Below are 20,962 nucleotides of genomic sequence, written 5' to 3'. Positions count from 1 at the left end.
CAAACTAAATGTCGTCATCCGAGTGAAGAATCACCATCTACAGTACACATGTCCTCACTGCTTGAGACGACGAGAAGATATCAGTCAAGGACTTTGTCACACAGTCCTGTGACTCGAAACTTTTCCTTCCCTTGCGGACCAAATGTAAACGGTGAAAATTCCATTGGTTACCAGCGAATTCAGAACTTGACCTCTCCTATAGACGATGCTAGGGATGCATCGGGCAGACGAGCAGCAGTCTGTTAGGCATGTCACCTGTTAATTGTTTTGCTCTTGTAGAAGAAATTGTTTGGTCAGTTACTTTATTTTAAAAGCATATTTCGGTTTCACACATTTCTTATTCCACAGATAAATGTATGTAAGCTCGACCTTATTCCATAACCATTCTGACAATTTGCTTAGCGTCAGTTTCTTAATTTTTTTAAGCACTAGTGTGGATGCTCTGACGAAAGAATTTCCATAAAGCGACACTACAACATAAATGTCAGATGCATGCGATGTTATCACAGATACACTGTCTCATTACTTTTTTACTGATGCTCAGTAGATTACAATGGGTTCTGCTTCTCACCGAATGAAAGTGACACATGCCTGGGCGTTCACAATAAACAGACACAAATGTATCAGTGAGCAGTGTACGTGTGTCTAGTTAAGTGGCATGAGGGTTTCGGCACACAGTATTTGCTGAAATCTTCCTCCAGAGAATATCTATATCTCCAACAGCCAGTAAGACTTCCATTATTTTTGTCTTAGTATGTCAGTTGCGCAGTCTGCACCTTCCGTTCTGTGTGTGTAAACTTCTTCTTGATAAGATTTCTCCTTATTTGAATTGTCCTTAAAAATGTAGCATCTGTAAAAACGAAACGGGAAAGTAGGCCCGGAAAGTTTTATCTCTTGATAAATGGAACACAAACTTGAAACAGGTAGCTTCTGGAATAGAGGAGAGCGAGAACGAGAAAGCGTGAGAGAGAGAGAAAGAGAGAGGGAGAGAGACTGCTGAGTGTCTGTTAACTGTTGCTGACCCAGCCGTGTGCGAGTTTGCCGTCTTCTTTCTTCTTTTGATTGGCTCACACGAGCTGAAGTGAGTATATGTTAATTATCGGAATGCATCCAGAGTTAGTTTCACCATACAGTGTTTCTCTGATTGTCTTTGTATCAAACTGTTTCATATAAAGTGAAGACTGAATGTGATATGCACATCCAGTGTCAAGTGGCACAGTTTTTAACGACGATTTCAGTCCTTTTTATCGACCAGAAACTGGAAGTAAATATTCCAGAATTCGAATCAAGAACAACTGCCAACACGAGTAACTTAGAAGTAGATATCCTCGGTGTAGCGAAGCAGTTTAAAACACGAACGGCAAGGCTTCCGGTCCAGATTGTATATCAATCAGATTCCTTTCAGAGTATGCTAATACAAAAGCTCCATAGTTAGCAGTCATAAACAACCTCTCGCTCGCAGAAAGATCCGTACCCAAAGACTGGAAAGTTGCAGAAGTCACACCAGTACCTAAGAAAAGGAACAGGAGTAATCCGCCGAATTACAGACCCATATTACTGACGTCGATTAGCTGTAGAATTTTGAAACATATATTGTTCTCGAACATTATAAATCACCTCGAAGAAAGCGATTTATTGACAAGTAGCCAGCACCTATTCAGAAAATATCGTTTTTGTAAAATACATTTACCTCTTTATTCTCGCGAAGTAATGAGTCACATTGATTCCCCACATTTATATATCCAAAGGGATTTCGATAAAATTCCTCACAAGCAGCTTCCAACTAAATTGCATGTCTATGAATTATTGCCTCTGTTGTGTAACTGGATTCGTGATTTCCTGTCAGAAATGTAAGTGGTTGTAATAATTGACAAAATGTTGTACAGTAAAACGGAAGTAATATTTGTTATTCCCCAAGAAAATGCTGTAGGCCCTCTGTTGTTTCTGATCTGCATAAATTATTTAGGAGAGGATCTGAGCAGCCGTGTTAGATTGTTTGCAAACGATAGTGTCATTTACCGTTGTGTAAAGTCATTCAGAAGATGAAAACAAATTGCAAAATTATTTGGACAAGGTATCAATACGGTGTAAAAAGTGGCAGTTGACTCTGCGTCATGAAAAGTGTGATGGCATCCATGTAAATACTAAAAAGAATCCGCAAAATTTTAGTTACACGATAAATCACACAAATCTAAAGACTGTAAATTCAACTAAATACTTACAAATTACGGTTACCAATAACTTAAACTGGAGCGATCACATAGACAATGTTGTGGGGAAGCAAACAAAGATTGCAATTGATTGACAGAACACTTACCCGTAACAGGTCTACTAAAGACGCTGCATACACTACGCTTATCCACCCTCTTCTGGAGGACCGCTGTGCGGTGTGGAATTCTCATTAAATAGGATTGTTAGAGGGCATCGGAAAAGTTCAAAGAAGGGCCCCCTCGTTTTGTATAATGTCGAAATAACCGAGAGAGTGCCACATACATAATTCACGAATTGGGGTCGCAGTCATTAAAACACAAGTGTTTTTCGCTGCAGTAGGACTTTCTCCTGAAACTGCTATCATCATCTTTTGTCCTCAGAATGTGAAAATATTTTGTTGACGACCACGTACATAGAGAGAAATGATCATCGTTATAAAATAAGAGAAATTAGAGCCTTCACGGAAAGATTTAAGTATTCGTTTCTTCCGCGCGCTGTTCGAGAGTGGAGCGGTAGAGAAGTAACTTATTGGTGGTTCGATGAACCCTTTACCGGACACTTAATTGTGAGTTGCAGAGTAATCATGTACATGTAGATATACTGATTATTCGCTCATAGTCACATTTCTCTCTTCACTTCCTACATGGTTTCGTTTTTCATAGTGGTACACTTTGGTGCAGACTATAAAGAAATAAAAAAATTGTGTTGGAAATTTAACAAAAAAGCCTGTTTAGTGACGTGAGTTTTTCTGGGCTACTTAATTTTTTCTGCCCAAAAGGAACAAAGAATAAATAAATGTCAAAAACTATCAGAATTAATCGTTAAGAACAGCTCCTTTGCCGGCCGGAGTGGCCGTGCGGTTCTAGGAGCTACAGTCTGGAACCGAGCGACCGCTATGGTCGCAGGTTCGAATCCTGCCTCGGGCATGGATGTGTGTGATGTCCTTAGGTTAGTTAGGTTTCATTAGTTCTAAGTTCCAGGCGACTGATGACCTCGGAAGTTAAGTCGCATAGCGCTCAGAGCCATTTGAACAGCTCCTTTCTTTGAAGCATCCTGGTAGATTAAGGGTGTGTAACGGACCAGACTGCAAACCCGATCCTCGACTTTCGCGGGAAATGCTTTTACCGGCAGAACAATTCATGCACCACTCATAATCCGCCCTCGCAGTTTTAAGTTTGACAGTACCTTTTTTCTGCGTTTCAAAATCCTCAGTTCTCACGTTTACCAAGGGGAACTAACACTCCTGGAAGAAAGGATATCACGGAAGAAGAACTTAAACAGGTCTACAGCCCACGGAATAGTTTCTAGAATAAATTTTCACTAAGCAGCGAAGTGTGTGCTGTTTTGAAACATTATGGCAGCAGATCGTAAGTCGTGCTTTGATTTGTCACTTCGTAATAGCACTGGCCAGAAAAGCCATGGTACGAGGCTCGTGTTCCGCTGCAGCACACAGTTTTAATCTTCTGGTAAGTTTAAATAGATAAAGAAGCAAACAACTTTGTCTGCAGGCTTATAACTATTAATTATCTAGCAATGACGAGTTTTGCCTGATTTAGGCATTTTCAAATTGGCAGACTGGCCTAAAAGAAATAATATTAATGAAAAAAATGCGTTTCGTTGTACGTGGCACGACGCCAGTTTTTAAAATTGGAGTTACTATAGCCGAAAAACAGTCACACCCTATCACCATCTTTGTCATAAAAATACACAGGTGAACATTAATAAAAATGACAAACTGCAGCTACCAATTCCTGACTGGAAACGGAGGAAGAAAGGTCCTTGCAACAATAAAAAATCGTCCTGGAACACATGCAGAGTCCCGTCGCAATCACGTCGCAACGGATGTTCCAAGTGGCCTCCATGGGATTGCAGATGATAAGTATAGTAGCGGCTGTCATGCAGGATACACATAAGCGTACTTTGGCTTACACCACGTTGGCGGGCCACTTGTCAGGAGCTTATACTGGGGTTCGTCGCAATATCCTGTAGAACCCGGTCCTCCAAGTCTCTTGTACACACAATTCGCTGCCTCCCTGCACGTTCGTCTGTCTGAAAGAACCCATGATCACTCAGACGCCCGAAAATGATTTTAAAAGTTGCGTGATGTGGTTGGTGTCTGTGAGGGACTTCATTTCTATGCCGGGGACCTCCAGCTCTACCTAAGCATCAGATCTGAAGATATAAACACTGCAATTACTCAGATGAATGATGATCTGTCTTCAGTAGTGACATGGGTGAAAAACCTGGGGCTTAAACTAAATGCAAAAAAGACACATGTAATCTTAATAGCGTATCAGAAATTAATAAGATCAGATTTCCGCGAACGGCTGTCTCCTATTCTGCTCGACGGTATTCCAATACCATATCAGAAAACAGTTAAGAACTAGGGTGTAACTTTGGATGAGCATCTCAGCTGGGCAGAGAATACAGCCGCAATGTGCCGGAAGACGTCCGCTTGTCTCTATGCTCTCAAAAAGTTTCGGAACGTATTTCCACAGGACTTGAAACGCCAGCTCGTGCAAACACTCGTTCTACCGAACCTCCACTATTGTGATGTAATTCAACAAGGCATGAGTAGTGAAAACAACCGACGGCTAGAACTAACTATGAATGCCTTTGTGCGTTACACCTGCAACATTCGCCGATATGATCATGTTAGTGCTTCATACTCCCAACTAGGGTGGCTGCGGCCGGACAAATTGCGTGACTACCACACTCTATGTCTACTTCACCGACTCCTCGTCGCGCAGGTACCCCAGTATCTTGCTTCAGAGATTAAACACCTTTCATGTCATCATAATCGAAACACGAGGTCACTCTGATTTGGTATCCTAACTGTGCCCACTCACAAAACAAAAACTTTTGCAAACTCCTTCTCGGTTGCCGCTCTCCGCCCCTGGAACAAACTGCCCCTTACCTTGCGCAAAATTCAATCTCTTGCTGTTTTTAAGAAGAAGTTGAAGCATTTCTTACTATCATCTTCATAGCGTTTTCTACAAAATTAATGTACAAGGCCAATCCTCTCCTTTGTCAAATAGCAAGGCTAGTGTTTCCTATCTTGCTCCTTTCTCTTCGCCAGCCGGGATTGCCGTGCGGTTCTGGCCGCTACAGTCTTGAACCGAGTGACCGCTACGGTCGCAGCCTCGAATCCTGCCTCGGGCATGGATGTGTGTGATGTCCTTAGGTTAGTTAGGTTTAAGTAGTTCTAACTTCTAGGGGAGTGATGGCCTTAGAAGTTAAGTCCCATAGTGCTCAGAGCCATTTGAACCAACCTTTCTATTCTTCTTCATCTATCTCTATTAACCACGCAATCTTCTTTTCCTTTATATTTCTTTAATTATGTTACATATTGTCTCTAATATTCTCTTTCCTTCACCATCAGTCTCTCTCATACTCCCTGCTGCTACCACTCCTAGCTAAAATCTCTTTCATAATGTCCAATTATAACAATACTTATCATCTACGAATATAAACTCTATAAAAAAAATGGCTCTGAGCACTATGCGACTTAACTTCTGAGGTCATCAGTCGCCTAGAACTTAGAACTAATTTAACCTAACTAACCTAAGGACATCACACACATCCATGCCCGAGGCAGGATTCGAACCTGCGACCGTAGCGGTCGCTCGGTTCCAGACTGTAGCGCCTAGAACCGTACCGCCACTCCGGCCGGCTATAAACTCTATATATATGTATTTATCCAAGTGTGGCTTTGTAATTGTTTATTTCACTTTTTGTACTTTATGTAGTTTATCATGTCTACTAAAACATATGGATGTAAAATAAGTAGAATGCCTGGTTAGATGTAAGAGAGTGCCTGCTGGCCCTAATCTTGCTAGGTTAAATAAATAAATATTTTGTATAGCCCTACTACATCTCGACCGTTTTCATCTGCTTGGCGTATACAGACACCCTCTCGGCCAGTTCCCGACATGAATACCGGACCATTCTGATGCTTACAGCATGCTGCACCATCACACAGCGTGCAACATTCAAGGAACACACGGCACGTGGTCAGAGGAACTGTCATTCGTCAGCGCCATCTGCAGTGGCAACGATGCATTTCCGGACACATGTTCAAATGAACTTTCTTCCTTCAGTTCCAGTCAGGAATCCGCCCCTGCAATTTCTCAAGTGTTTTAAATATTCACCCTGTACATTACACATTGTGAAAATAGGTTCAAATGGCTCTGAGCACTATGGGACTTAACATCTGTGGTCATCAGTGCCCTAGAACTTAGAACTACTTAAACCTAACGAAATCACACACATCCATGCCCGAGGCAGGATTCGAACCTGCGACCGTAGCAGTCGCGCGGTTCCGGACTGAGCACCTAGAACCGCTCGGCCACCACGGCCGGCGTGAAAATAGGAGAAGAAAAATAAACAACAAACCGATCACATTGCGGAGGCATTTGACGTAGTTTAGTGAATGCAAAACAGGATCACGTCTACATACTCGTAGATCTGTCACCATGTAAACATGTCGGAGATGTAGTTGCTAATATACAGGCTATACATACAGTAATGGGCATGGGAGCACACCGAGGCGTGCGCCAAGTGTCGCGCAGCTCACAGCAGGTGGCGTTAGTCATCTGTAAGTTACGGAATATTATTTCATTGCCAAATGTAGGCTAGGGTTAAACAATAAAAAAGTGGTTCAAATGGCTCTGAGCACTATGGGACTTAACATGAGGTCATCAGCCCCTAGACTTAGAAATACTTAAAACTAACTAACCTAAGGAAATCACTCACATCCATACCCGAGGCAGGATTCGAACCTGCGACCGTAACGGTCGTGCTGTTCCAGACTGAAGCGCTTAGAACCGCTCGGCCACAGCGGGCGGCAAACAATAAAACATGAGAGGTATCGCAAGTCGTGTATGAAACTGATTATTTGCTGTATGTTCAGTATTCCATGTGCTCAACACCATCTAATATCAGTAAGTCATGTTACAATTGCTAGCAACTCCAGTTTTGAAAAACGGGAACATGCAATTTCTGACGAAATGTATCTCTTTTTTGTTGACGTTTTTCCGCCATTTGACTACACAGACTTCTTCATTTCATATTACTGTCTTGATTTTGACTTAAGCCATTACCAAGCATAATGTTGTGTATAATTTGACTTTGTTCAATGAACTCATTGTCAAGATCTGTTGAACTTAGTAGACAAGTACAAAATGACAAATACATGGCAGGCAGGTAGCAAACGTGTTTCCCAAGCACAGAAGAAAAACTTTTGGAAGATGTGTGTGCAGTCAGACGACAGAAATATCACCCTAACATTGTCACATGAATATCGCTCAAAAATATGAGAAGTAAACGTTTTCGTGTAGGCCATTCTGAAAATGCCTGAGTCAGGCGAAACGCTTCATTGGTAAACAAATAACACTCCTGCCATGAGCAAGAGAAAGTTTTCAAGACAGAGTACAGTTTATGGTGGAGAGAAAGATTCCAGAGGTTTTTTGTTTCTAATTCTGACTACAAAATCTACATCTACATCTACATGGTTACTCTGCAATTCAAACTTAAGTGCTGGGCAGAGGGTTCATCGAACCATTTTCATACTTCTTCTGTACCATCCCACTCTCGAATGGTGCCTGGGAAAAAGGGACACCTAAATCTTTCCGTTCGAGTTCTGATTTCTCTTCTTTTATTATGACGATTATTTATCCACACGTAGATGGGTGTCAACAAAATATTTTTGCATTCGGAAGAGAAAGCCGGTGATCGAAATTTCGTAAACAGATCTCGCCGCAAAGAAAACCGCCTTTGTTTCAATGACTGCCACACAAAGTCGCGTATCATATTAGTGACACTCTCACCCCTATTGCGCGATAACACGCAACAAGTTGCCCTTCTTTGCACTTTTTCGATATCCTCCGTCAATCCTACTTGGTAAGGATCGCACACCGTGCAGCAATATTCCAGCAGAGGGCGGAAAAGTGTAATATAGGCTGTCTCTTTAGTCGGTTTGTCGCATCTTCGAAGTGTTCTGCCAACAAAGCGCAGTCTTTGTTTCGCCTTCCCCACAGTTGGTATTTCCAGTTTAAGTTGCTCGTAATTGTAATTCCTAGGTATTTAGTCGAAATGCGAAGTGATACATCGTCATATTCTAAAATTCATATTGTTTTGAAATACATGAAATGAAATATATGAAATTAAAGACATTGGGTGTTTTACTGTCTTACGCTACCAAAACAAAACAAATGCGTTGCCCCACTTATGCACTCATATTGACACTCGCATGAAAACACGACCCTGTCTGCAAATGAACTGTAATGGTGACGAGAATGCTGGCACCATTAAATTCCAGGATGGTCGTCTCAAGATTGTGTGTGCGCATTGTGTACTACTAGCTCCCCGGCGGTCGTGGAATCGGCTATACAGTCTTTATTCAGTGAGACACTCGCACAGAGTGGTGAGCCTGCATGGGGAGGCAGTAGCTCATGCTTCATGATGGCACACAGTAACGTGCTTGGCCCGTGGCAGGGTGACTATGCAGCGCGGGTGGGAACAATCGCTACCCCAGCGAAATGCCAGTGGCTGTTGTGGAATTGCAGGACGGAGGGCTGCACCAGGCTTCCGGTAGACGGAAGTCACTGATGATGCTGGCATCTGACTTTCGAGAAACACACTTTTTCCTGATTTCTTGGTAGATATGCTATTATTCTAGCGATCTATTTACAAAATAGGAATAGTTTTGTAGAGTATCACGAAAAAAGTAGTACCATAGAGAATTTAATCTTGTAAAAACAATTAATCGCCAAATTTGCGAAAAAAATATTGATGACAAATCTGAATAGTTCTCTAAGAGCTCTGTAGGAGGTAATGGTTTGAGTTAACTGAAGTAATGATTAACCAATTTTCATTACTTGTGAAGTTCGCGCTCTAATTCCGATGAATACACATTTTTTCCGAGTTCTTGGCAGATATGCTACAGTTCTAGAGTTCTCAGTACAAAACTTGAATAGTTCCGTAGAATTTCGAGAAAAAAAAATTATGATCACAGTTTTGAATTGTTGAATAACTCTGTAGTTGGCACCTGACTCTCGAGAAATTGACTTTTTTTCGGAGTTTCTCATAAATATGCTCTACTTATAGTGTTCTCTATAAATAATGTGAATAATTCTGCAAGGTTTCACGAGAAAATATAGAATATCTTTACGACATTTTTTGGCAGAACATAATATATGGAGTAATTTAGATATTGAGGAGGAACGTTTTCATTTCATAAAAAAAAAGAAATAACACAAATTCGTACAACATTTCTGATAGTGTCACCCCAAGATTTCTACCGAAAATGATCAGTTAATTCCTTACTCTAACTAGGAAAACTTTGTCCTCAGATAGCAGGACGGTCTGATCGCCAACTAATTAGCCTTCCCTACAAGACTACAAAGTGGTCTAAGTTAACCATTTGAAGAAAAATTGCGGGTGAGATTGATTTTGCAGGGTTTTTAATGATCGCGGTAACGTACCCTTAAATTGCAATGCGAAGTGTTCTAGGATATGAAGCACTGTGGCGATGTCGTGGTAAAAATTCGCGCTGTTATTTATTTACTGGAGGCAGCAAAAGCTTATTTTCCAGTTTGGAAGACGATCGTAACCATGTACCACGTCCAGAATACTTAGTAATCCGGAGAATATCATGGAAATGTGTTAAAAGAAAAGGTGAATAACTGGACTACATGTCTTTAAAACTTACAGTAGTAGGTACCAATCAGACAACAAAGAACACATTAACTAATAAGGATTGAAGGTATATATCTAGGCTGCCACGGAAAAATAGTGTAAGTCAAACAGTGTTCAATAGAATAGTTCACTGCCAGAGTCCTGGAAGGGATATCGGCCTTTTGGTCAAAGTAGATTAAGTCAGAATTGAATAGAACGTTATGTACATCATTTATTCCTTACAGTACAAGTAAACATGTTGCTATCTATCTGGGGGAAGGAAATTGGAAATTTGTGGTAAGTTGTATGTGACCAAACTGCTGAGGTCATCGGGTCCCTAAGCTTACAAACTACTTAATTTAACTTAAACTAGTAACTTACGCTAAGGACAACACATACACTCATTCTCGAGGGAGGACTCGAATCTCTGATGAGGGAAGTCACACGAGCCGTTACAGGTCGCTTAAGACAGCGCGGCTATCCCGCGCGGCTGGGGAAAAACAGTACACGTCGACATATTATTAGTGCCGCAGTGCAACACAGTGAAAGTCTCGTTATACTCCTTGACCTGGTTGTGGAAAACGATGCAGGTGATGCCAGTCTCCTTGGCACAATGCATGCTACCATTATAGAATATCTATGACGCGCTGTTACCTCTTTAAGTACTATCTGAAGTTGTAAACGTTTGGTTAGAGTACGAAAACAGATTCATTCTGAGAATTATTAGTGTATGGTAAAGTGATGTGTGGTGGTTTCGATCACAGAACTAAGACAGAATAATGTTACCAGAAGAGAGTATACTTTTGACGATGTCTGCTAGGTCATTAAGCATATTAGAACGCGCAAATAAATTTTTAACATAGGACAAAATAGATGAAACAGGTAAGTGCCCTTGGTAATGTAAAGTAGCGATATAGAAAGGAGTATCATCATAATTAGCTGTTTCACAGTCAAAATTTCTCATTATTTAGAACTTGTTTCTGTGAATTTCGGCTCTTAATGAAATTAGTAGGAGAAGGATGGTAGCTAACCTGGAAAAACAGGAAGATATGTCATGAGTTAACCGAGGAGCAGTTTTTGGTGTAGATTCTGTGAGATTCTGTTCTAAATGTCGACATAGTTATTTCTTTCATTTCTTTTATTTTCATCACTTAAAACTATGTATACGTTACTGTATTCAGCGGTCGCTGTAGACCAAGTCACATAAAACCTGAAATCTATTACTTTGAATATGAAGCTCTTCCAGATAAATATTTAAATTGGATTCATTGCTATCAATAATGTGGAAAAAGTTCTTCCAATTGTTTGTTTCAAGAAAATCGATAAAATTTGTCTGTGAAAAAAAGTAATTTTTGACTCAGACCTTTTTTTTGCAGCCTAGATATTGCAAAACTGTAAGCTTTTGTACTACTGCTAACGATAGTTTTTGTGCTTTGCTTGTCAAAAAAAATAAACAGTTTGACAATGGATATTTATTTCCATAACAGCGTGAATATATTGGGTACATAGATTCCATGTACACGGCGCAGACAGTGATGATGAGTACTCACTTTATCTGCAGGCCACAAGTAGAGAATTTATAAAAGTGTTGCAACTTTGAACAGTCTCATGACGAGGTCATAAGGTTACAGTTGTTCTCTCTTTTACTTTTTGTTTTTAATTTCTCTAGGCTATTGGTATGTAAATGGGAATGATTATACAGAGCTCCTTCTAAATTTCATGACTACTGTGTTATTCTTATCTTTAACTTTGTTATTTTATGAAGTCGTATACTGTTCATGAGTGTAATAATATTTCAATGGCGTGCATATTCCTACTATTCTGTTCTTATCTCGCTAGTATCAGCCACCACCAGCTGATGCATCTCAGACAGTATACTCATTCTTTGCATGCCAGTGTGCAACTTTACAATTTTAACTTTTTGGTGTACAATAATGGCCATGTTTAACCATATCTTTACTTCTGTATTCATTACTAACTATTTCTGTATGTATACTGTGTATAACCTGTAATTGTCTGAACCTCCCAAACACTATAGTCACTAACGGTGCAGACATCATTATACACCAGATTCATCAAGTTTTGAACATAATGCTCCTAACCTTTTACAGCTAGATTTAATGAAAAATTTTTAATTTGTATTGTTAAAGATTTGATGCATGAACATTTGTTAGTAGAAATAAAATGGGGTCATCAGCACACTTTATGTGTGCATGCACATTTTTATAATTATTCATTCAGTTATATTAGATAAAATGATTTTATATAAATTATGGTAATGTAAATTGCTTCAGTCTTTTAATTAACTGAATTACATGAATGAATATTTCAGTTAAAATTAATAAATTTAACTTTTAAAATTATTAACTGTTAAAATTATTAATTTTAACTGAATACAAAACAGTTACACACCTGCACAAATAATTTGTTGAGATTAAATACTAAAAATATATTACTACTTTTTTTAATTCTTTAATATTATTATTTGTAGTTTTTTAATGTTTCAAATTAATTAATTTACGATTTGTTAACTTTGTAATTCAAGTTTTTGTTTTAAAAATATGATACAAACTAACTAACAAAGGATTTGCCTTATCAATACTTGGAGGAAATTGATTATAATATTATTACAAATATTCGAGATACCAACTATACAAATGGAGAAAGAAGTTAGGAGAATTTATACCCATTACATAATCATTTTGGGGTAACCCCATGAAATTCAAAATAACAGACATTATACACTGCAATGGAGAAATGAAAAATTATAAATTTCTTGAAAAAAAAACCTCGATGCAACAATTGTAATAGTTCTTTAAGACCTAGATTTCCTAAATTTAATTTAGCTGGAGATAGATTTGAAGTAAAGATTCCTTATTTATTAGATTCTAATGTACAAACAATGGTGTTAAGCAAAGTATTAATAAGGATATAGAAATTATTATGCAGAAATATAAAACTTCTATTGCTATTTCATATAAAAGAGACACAGAAATTTTTAAATTAGATACATTATTAAAAGAATGGTGACCGCTATGGGATCAAGTTGCCGAGAATGCGTTGCCGCCCGTGATGATCAGACACCCTACGAAGAACCACGTCCCTCCTTTTGTAATATCCAAGGGACTGTCATAAGTCACGGTGGCTGCTGTGTCATTGCTGCCTTTGAATGAAAGTATCATTTCTGTTCATCTCATTGCGTAATTCTTACAATTACCTTCTGTATTAGACTGTAGAAATTCTGTCTGTATATTGTGCAGGTTCCCTCTAGCTTTATTAATTACCAGTCGCACATCATGACAAAGCAGTTTTACGGTGAACGGCGAAGTAGTTTCGAGATTTCAGGACAATAGCCTTAAGATACATGTGCTGCTAGACGACATCTATCTTTCTTCAAAGTCATATTGATGTGCTACATCTGTGTGTGTGGAGAGGACCGGTTCGAATTCGGTTTTCGAAGATCATCTGTTTCATGGGGTAAAGGGACAGCCGCCTCTCCTCTGGTCCCTACTCCCATCCTACCCCCCCTCCCCCCCCCCCCCCAGGTACGACCACGCTGTGTGTCGGCACCACTTACCATTATTATCAATATAGAAACAGTCAGAAAATCGCGCTACCGCCTCCTCTGCTTAAAAGAGACTCTTTTTGTCGAATATTGGTGCCAGGTATTTCAAGTAGGAAATAGAATAGGGGTTCCTTAAAGCGTCTTTCAGGACAGACCCCGAGTAGCTGGTGTTGTGGAAAAGCTTCTCGAACTCTGCGCCGTACTTATGCGACGTGATGGACATGCAGCTGAACGCGCTGTACCAGACGGCCGTGGTGCCACCCGCCTGCATGTCCTCAGCGAGCGCTTGCAAGGTGTAGCAGTCCGCCTCGGCCGCCACGCCAAGGCGACGCAGGAGCTCCACCAGTGTGCCCCGGTAGTCGGCCAGGAGCGTGTCCAGGTGGTCGCGGTGCACCTCCTCGCTGGCGTTCGTGTACAGGAAGTACAGCAGGTCCGCAGCTCCGCTGTGCACTTTGCTGACCTAAAAGCAAAAAAGTACCTTAGTTACACTTATACTGCACAAGTCTATGGCGGTTACGGGTTAACAGATGCAGTCACAGACAACAAAGAATAAAAAGAATGAGATAGTCGTCTACTAAACGAGAGGGAGTTAGAGGGAGAGACAGAGAGCGAGAGAGAGAGAGAGAGAGAGAGAGAGAGAGAAAGGGGGGGGGGTACTGAAACTTCACTCGTTGAGACGCTATGCGGTTTTAACTGATTACAAATGATGATAAAAAGCAGCAGATCATCCGTCTTGCTGGACAATAAGACGATGCACACACTTTGATCTCGCTGCGTGCACTGGTTTGGTAACACTCATCTATTCTATCCTCTTCTGAGGTAAACTGGGATACAACTGTTGTAGCTGCCTCTTCTGGGTACTGGCGGTAGGATGGAGCTAATACTGGAGTCGGTCGTACACATACCGTAACCACTGCAACTGCGACTTCTGTTATATAGATGTTTCTCGCTTTAACGACTTACTTGAATAACGTTGTTTAACTGAAATTTATGATAAGAATAGTGTTCCTTAAGCCTTCACCTGCATTTGACACAGTAGGAATCGTGCCACCCATGTTCCTAAGGGATTCACCCAAATTTGATAGAGTAGGAATCGTGCCTCCCATACAGTAATGAGATTCGGTAATGAGTTATGAAAATTATAGAATTGTAACTTTGTCTGTCTCCATAGTCGAGTGGTCAATGCGACATTCAGGGATATCCGGTTTCGATTCCTAGTGCCGTCAGGTATCTTTCCTTGGTGGAAGGACTGGACCGCGATGCACCCTGCCAATGATGTCAACTGAGGAGCTACCTGATTGGAAGGTAGCTGCTCCAAGGTGGAAACATCAAATGGCTCTGAGCACTATGGGACTTAACATCTGTGGTCATCAGTCCCCTAGAACTTAGAACTACTTAAACCTAACTAACCTAAGGATATCACACACATCCATGCCCGAGGCAGGATTCGAACCTGCGTCCGTAGCTGTCGCGCGATTCCAGACTGAAGCGCCTAGAATCGCTCGGCCACAACCGCCGGCTGGAAACATCAACTATCACTTACTCTTCAGGGCCTGATCGCAGGGTTTCCCTTTTTCTCAATAACTGAATCAGTTTTCATTCGTACCAAAGAGTGCTGTGTAAGTTCTAGGTAGGTGACTCACTCACGGAACTAAGTCAAGAAAGTGATAGGCCACCCTGTACTAGAAGGCAACTATAAACACACGTCGCCAGAAAGCCACTGACTGTAATCTTTAAGAAGACTTTTGGTGCAGTGATTGACAGAAGTAGCTGTTCCGACTGAAGTCGAATGGCCCTGTTTGGTGTCGACAGCTTTCTCTTCACTGACAAACTACTAACTTTAGCTAGCAGACGACAGTATTTTCTATTGTATTGTATGGAACTGGGGACCTACAAACGACGGAGAGGCTTCATCCCCGCCGTAGCCCGCAGTGGTACACAACCCCACAACAGTCCACTTCCGCCACCGCCGTCCCACACCGAATCCAGGTCCAGGGTTATTGGGGGGTTCGGCCCCCAGTGGTCCCCCCCGGAAACGTCTCACACCAGATGAGTGTAACCCCAGTGTTTGCGCGGTAGAGTAATGATGGTTTACGCGTACGTAGAGAAAGTGTTAGCGCAGCAGTCACCAACATAGTGTAACTGAGGCGGAATAAGGGGACCCGCCCGTATTCGACTTAAAAACCGTCCACAGGCTGGCCGGCACACCGGACCTCGACACTAATCCTCCGGGCGGTTTCCTGCCGGGGACCGGCACGCCTTCCCGCCCGGAAAGCATTGCGTTAGACCGCACGGCTAACAGGGCGGGCAGACGACACTATACTTAATGCGTCAACATACTCGTAAACGGAACTATATTATTACTTTCAAATGAAAGAAGAGGATGTTCTCTGTACGGTACCATAATCACAAGGCAAAGGTAACACAGAAATAATATAGATGAACCAATGTCAGTGTGCTAGCAACCAGTACTGAATGCAAACCTTCGTAGCTACCGGAAATTGCAAGAAACAAGGGAATATTGGTCCACATCACACGTCATCTTCTGATTTCAGCTGAAACAGCTGTTCCCATGAGCCATTGCACCGAGAGCCTCCTTTTAATCACCAGTTTATGGTTGCGTGTTTGCAGAACGTTCTAGAAGCTTTTTTATGTATGTAGACCTCCTGTGTACATAGAACAATTCTCCATTCCTCTGGTCAGGCTTGGTGCGCCAAGACCTATAGCATGTGTGTGGTTTCCCTTTCATTCCCCAAGCGGTCTAAGGCGCTGCAGTCATGAACTGTGCGGCTGGTCCTGGCGGAGGTTCGAGTCCTCCCTCGGGCATGGCCGTGTGTGATTGTCCTTAGGATAATTTAGGTTAAGTGGTGTGTAAGCTTAGGGACTGATGACGTTAGCAGTTAAGTCTCATAAGATTTCACACACACACACACACACACACACACATACACACACACACACAAACACCTTTCATTCCCTTTTGGTCGATCATAGTGCCACTGTCAACTCCAAACGCACCACATGCCTGGATATCACACAATTCGACCAACTGGCCAGCTGTCAAGTACAAGCAACATCGTGTTACACGAGCATCTCGCATTCTGCATGGCGTTCACAAATCAGACATTACTCGCTCGAAGAACTATTGATACGAAAGCAAAGAAAGCAGCGTCTCAACACAATCTGACACTAAATCCGAAAAGTGTCCTGCCGCTACAATTACATGCATCATCGAATTAAAAGCGTCCGAAAACCTATCAGTGGCCATTAATATGGAGTGTGCCAACCTTTCGCCTTTATGGCACCTTGAACTGTACCGAGAACACTTTCAACGAAGTATCTGTAACGTAACTCACGTTAAAGGTGTTCTCATTGGGTTCAGGTCGGGGTTCCGGGCAGTCCTGTCCAGTTGAAGAGTGTTACTGAACACAAATCATTGCCTCCCAGGTGAACTTTATGACAGGACGCCTTGCCATACTGATAACAACAATCATAGTCGCCAAACTCCTTCTCTGCTGTATGCAATGTCGAACTGGTTCGTATCTTTCCCAGAATGGTATTTTCTTAAGCGCAACAAAGGAGCCCACACGCTTACCACAAAAACACCCCCATGCCAGAACACCATCTCCTCTTGTCAATAAACGCAATGGTACACTACTGGCCATTAAAATTGCTACACCACGAAGAAATGCAGATGATAAACGGGTATTCACTGGACAAATATATTATACTAGAACTGACATGCGATTACATTTTCACGCAATTTGGGTGCATAGATCCTGAGAAATCAGTACCCAGAACAACCACCTCTCGCCGTAATAACGGCTTTGATACGCATGGGCATTGAGTCAAACAGAGTTTGGATGGCGTTTACAGGTACAGCAGCCCATGCAGCTTCCACACGATACCACAGTTCATCAAGAGTAGTGACTGCTGTATTATGACGAGCGAGTTGCTCGGCCACCATTGACCAGATGTTTTCAATTGGTGGGAGATTTGGAGAATGTGCTGTCCAGGGCATCAGTCGAACATTTTCTGTATCCAGAAAGGCCCATATAGGACCTGCAACAGGCGGTCGTGCATTATCCTGCTGAAATGTAGGGCTTCGCAGGGATCGAATGAAGGGTAGAGCCATCGGTCGTAACACATCTGAAATGTATCGTCCACTGTTCAAAGTGCCGTCAATGGGAACAATGCGAACAAGATGTGACCGATACGTGTAACCAATGGCACCCCATACCATCACGCCGGGTGATACGCCAGTATGGCGATGACGAATACACGCTTGCAATGTGCGTTCACTGCGATATCGCAAAACACGATTGTGACCATCATGATGCTGTAAACAGGACCTGGATTCATCCGAAAAAATGACCGTTTTGCCATTCGTGCACCCAGGTTCGTCGTTGAATACACCATCGCAGGCGCTCCTCTATGTGATGCAGCGTCAAGGGTAACCGCAGCCACGGTCTCCGAGCTGATAGTCCATGCTGCTGCAAACGTCGTCGAACTGTTCGTGCAGGTGGTTGTTGCCTTGCAAACGTCCCCATCAGTTGATTCAGCGATCGAGACGTGGCTGCGCGATCCGTTACAGCCATGCGGATAGCATGCCTATCATCTCGACTGCTAGTGATACGAGGCCGTTAGGATCCAGCACGGCGTTCCGTATTACCCTCTTGAACCCACTGATTCCATATCCTGCTAACAGTCATTGGATCTCGACCCACGCGAGCAGCAATGTCGCGATACGATAAACCTCAATCGTGATAGGCTACAATCCGACCTTTATCAAAGCCGGAAACGTGATGGTACGCATTTGCTCCCTTACACGAGGCATCACAACAACGTTTCAGCAGGCAACGCCGGTCAACTGCTGTTTGTGTATGAGAAATCGGCTGGCAACTTTCCTCATGTCAGCACGTTGTAGGTGTCGCCACCGTCGCCAACCTTGTACGAATGCTCTGAAAAGCTAATCATTCGCATATCACAGCATCTTCTACCTGTCGGTTAAATTTCGCGTCTGTAGCACGTCATCTTCGTGGTGTACCAATTTTAATGGCCAGTAGTGTAAGACAAGAGTCTGGTGCAATTGTTACATCGGCTACTGCTGCTACAATGGCAGGTTATCAAGGTTTAAGTAAGCTTGAACCTGGTGTTATAATCGGCGTGCGAGCGATGCGACAAAGCATCTCTGAGGTAGCGATGAAGTGGAGATTTTCCCGTAAGACCATTTCACGAGTTTTTCCGTGAATATCAGGAGTCCGGTAAGACATCAAATCTCAGACATCGCTGCGGCCGGAAAAAGATCCAGTAAGAACAAGACCAACCACGAGCGAGGAGAATGGTTCAACGTGACAGAAGTTCAACCTGTCCACAAATTGCTGCCGATTTCAATGCTGGTCCATCAACAAGGGTCAGGGAGTATACCATTCAACGAAGCACCCACTCGTGAACACTTGATGAAAGCACGGCACAAAGGTTTACGCCTCACATGGGCCTCTCAATACCGACATAGGACCGTTGATGACTGGAAACATGTTGCCTGGTCGGACGAGTCTCGCTTCAAATTGTTTCGAGCGAATGGACGTATACGGGTATGGAGACAACCTCATGAATCCTAGGACACTGCGTGTCAGCGTTGGCTGTTCAAGCTTGTGGAAGCTCTGTAATGGTGTGGGGTGTGTGCAGTTGGAGTGATATGGGACCCCTGATACGTCTAGATACGACTCTGATATGTGACACGTACATAAGCATAACCTGCATCCATACATGTCCTTGTGCATTCCGATGGTCTGGGCCATTCCAGTAAGACATTGTGATACCTCACACGTGCAGAATTGCTACAGAGCGGCTCCAGGAACACTCTTCTGAGTTAAAACACTTCCGCTGGCCTCCAAACTCCCCAGACATGAACGTTGTTGGGGATATCTGGGATACCTTGCAACGTGCCGTTCAGAAGAGATCTTTACCCACTTTTATGGATTTATGGACTGCCCTGCAGGATTCGTTGTGTCAGTTCCCTCAGTCATTACTTCAGATATTAGTCGAGTTCATGCCACGTCATGTTGCGGCACTTCTGTGTGCTCGTTGCGGCTCTAATCGATATCAGGCAGGTGTACCAGTTTCTTTGGCTCTTCAGCGTATATATATATATATATATATATATATATATATATATATATATATCACTTACCTGAAAATCTATAAGTCTAACATCTTTAATATTTTCATCCACGTATGTAAACATAAAATTATTCTTCCAGCAGTCGCCATGTAGAATAACTGGCAGTCTTATTTCGCCTGATCTCCAGTACTTGAAAATGACAGTTGCGAATTTTTCTGGAAGTCGTTCATACTTTTCAGCGTAGCTCTCGTACCCCTTGTGAGCTCTAAGCTGCAGGCTTTGAATATTTTGTGAGCCAGCTCCCCGATGTGCTGGTGCAACTGTTCTGTCACTGTATTCTTTGGGTCAAAGACCGTTTTGTAGTGGGGCCGGTCTTTGAGGATCCTCGCTGAAGCGGCATGCAGGCGGGCGTAGGTGCGCACGACTGCTGCACAGTGCTGGTAGTCTAAGGGGCGCGCAGGATCCGCCGTCCTGAAGCCGGCCGGCGAGAGGTCCTCTATGGCGAGGAACGGGACGGGGCTTCTACCTGTCAAGTAGCAGAGCGGTGCCACAGGCCGGAACGCCTCGCCCTCCACACGCTTCAGCAGCCTGTGCACTTCTGGCATCACCTCATCCAGCATCATCGTCTCTATCTGAGTCAAGTTGCTGTCCTTCAGCAGGTCTTCTCTCTCCCAGTTTTCCTGCAGGCACTTCAGAATGAGGCTCCTCTTTTCACAGGTGGCGGACTCTCCTCGACTGACAGTCGCGACAATTCTGAAGATGTTGCTTGTGTAGCTCATGCCCTCCTTGCAGGCAGAATCACATTCAAAGTTTTCCACCGTCAGCTCACATCCGTCGTTGCCATTATTCATCACAGTCTCTACCAACTGTTTGTTGATCCAAAACGGATACGGTGAACTGCCAGCTTCAGCAACAGTCATGTTTTCCCCAGAATGAAATCTGCGAACAAATGTAAATATAGAAGTACATCTCACGTTGCTTACCAAAGACGTGCTGAGTATACTGTTTCACAATCCATGTTACTCACGTCTAGAGATTGTACGAGGACTGTCCAGAAAGTAAGTTCCGATTGGTCGCGAAATGGGAACCACAGTGAAAATCAGAAATGTTTTATTTTGTAACAGTTAGTTACACCTTGCAGCTTCTGCTCTACGTAGTCGCCGTTTTGACTTAGACATTTGTCGTAGCGTTGTTCCAAATTTCCAATACCCTCATCATAGAAGACAGCCGCCAGTGCTTTCCGCCAATTCTCTATGCTGGCCTACAGCTCGTTGTCTCTGCCAAAATGTTGTCTTCATAGCCAGCGGTTGATGTGAGCGGAGATGAAACTCAGAGGCAGACAGTTACGGGCTGTATTGTGGGTAATCAAACATTTCCAATTGAAA

General features: G+C 42.6%; 1 protein-coding gene across 1 annotated transcript; it reads right to left on the bottom strand.

The window, feature by feature from the left end:
- Positions 1 to 13,517: 13,517 nt before the first annotated feature.
- Positions 13,518 to 20,497, bottom strand: LOC124775721. The gene is made up of 3 exons (XM_047250547.1): positions 19,831 to 20,497; positions 19,647 to 19,753; positions 13,518 to 13,913 (listed from the first exon to the last, which is right to left on the bottom strand). Exons 1-3 carry the CDS (start codon positions 20,495 to 20,497, stop codon positions 13,518 to 13,520), a joined length of 1,170 nt encoding a protein of 389 aa, XP_047106503.1.
- Between the last annotated feature and the right edge of the window lie 465 nt (positions 20,498 to 20,962).

Source organism: Schistocerca piceifrons, chromosome 2, assembly GCF_021461385.2.
Source record: "Schistocerca piceifrons isolate TAMUIC-IGC-003096 chromosome 2, iqSchPice1.1, whole genome shotgun sequence".
In the NCBI taxonomy this organism is placed as follows: domain Eukaryota; kingdom Metazoa; phylum Arthropoda; class Insecta; order Orthoptera; family Acrididae; genus Schistocerca; species Schistocerca piceifrons.
Note: the sequence above shows the minus strand (reverse complement) of the source record. Positions and strands in the feature narration are given on the sequence as shown.

Bases quoted from the DNA above. Each gene is read 5' to 3' on its own strand.
- LOC124775721 (XM_047250547.1), bottom strand. From the start codon at position 20,497: ATGACTGTTGCTGAAGCTGGCAGTTCACCGTATCCGTTTTGGATCAAC. The intron at 19,754-19,830 runs GTACGAGAGCTA...ACTGGAGATCAG, and splicing joins CAGCTTAGAGCTCACAAGGG to GCGAAATAAGACTGCCAGTT. The intron at 13,914-19,646 runs GTAAGTGATATA...TTTTGCTTTTAG, and splicing joins TTAGACTTATAGATTTTCAG to GTCAGCAAAGTGCACAGCGG.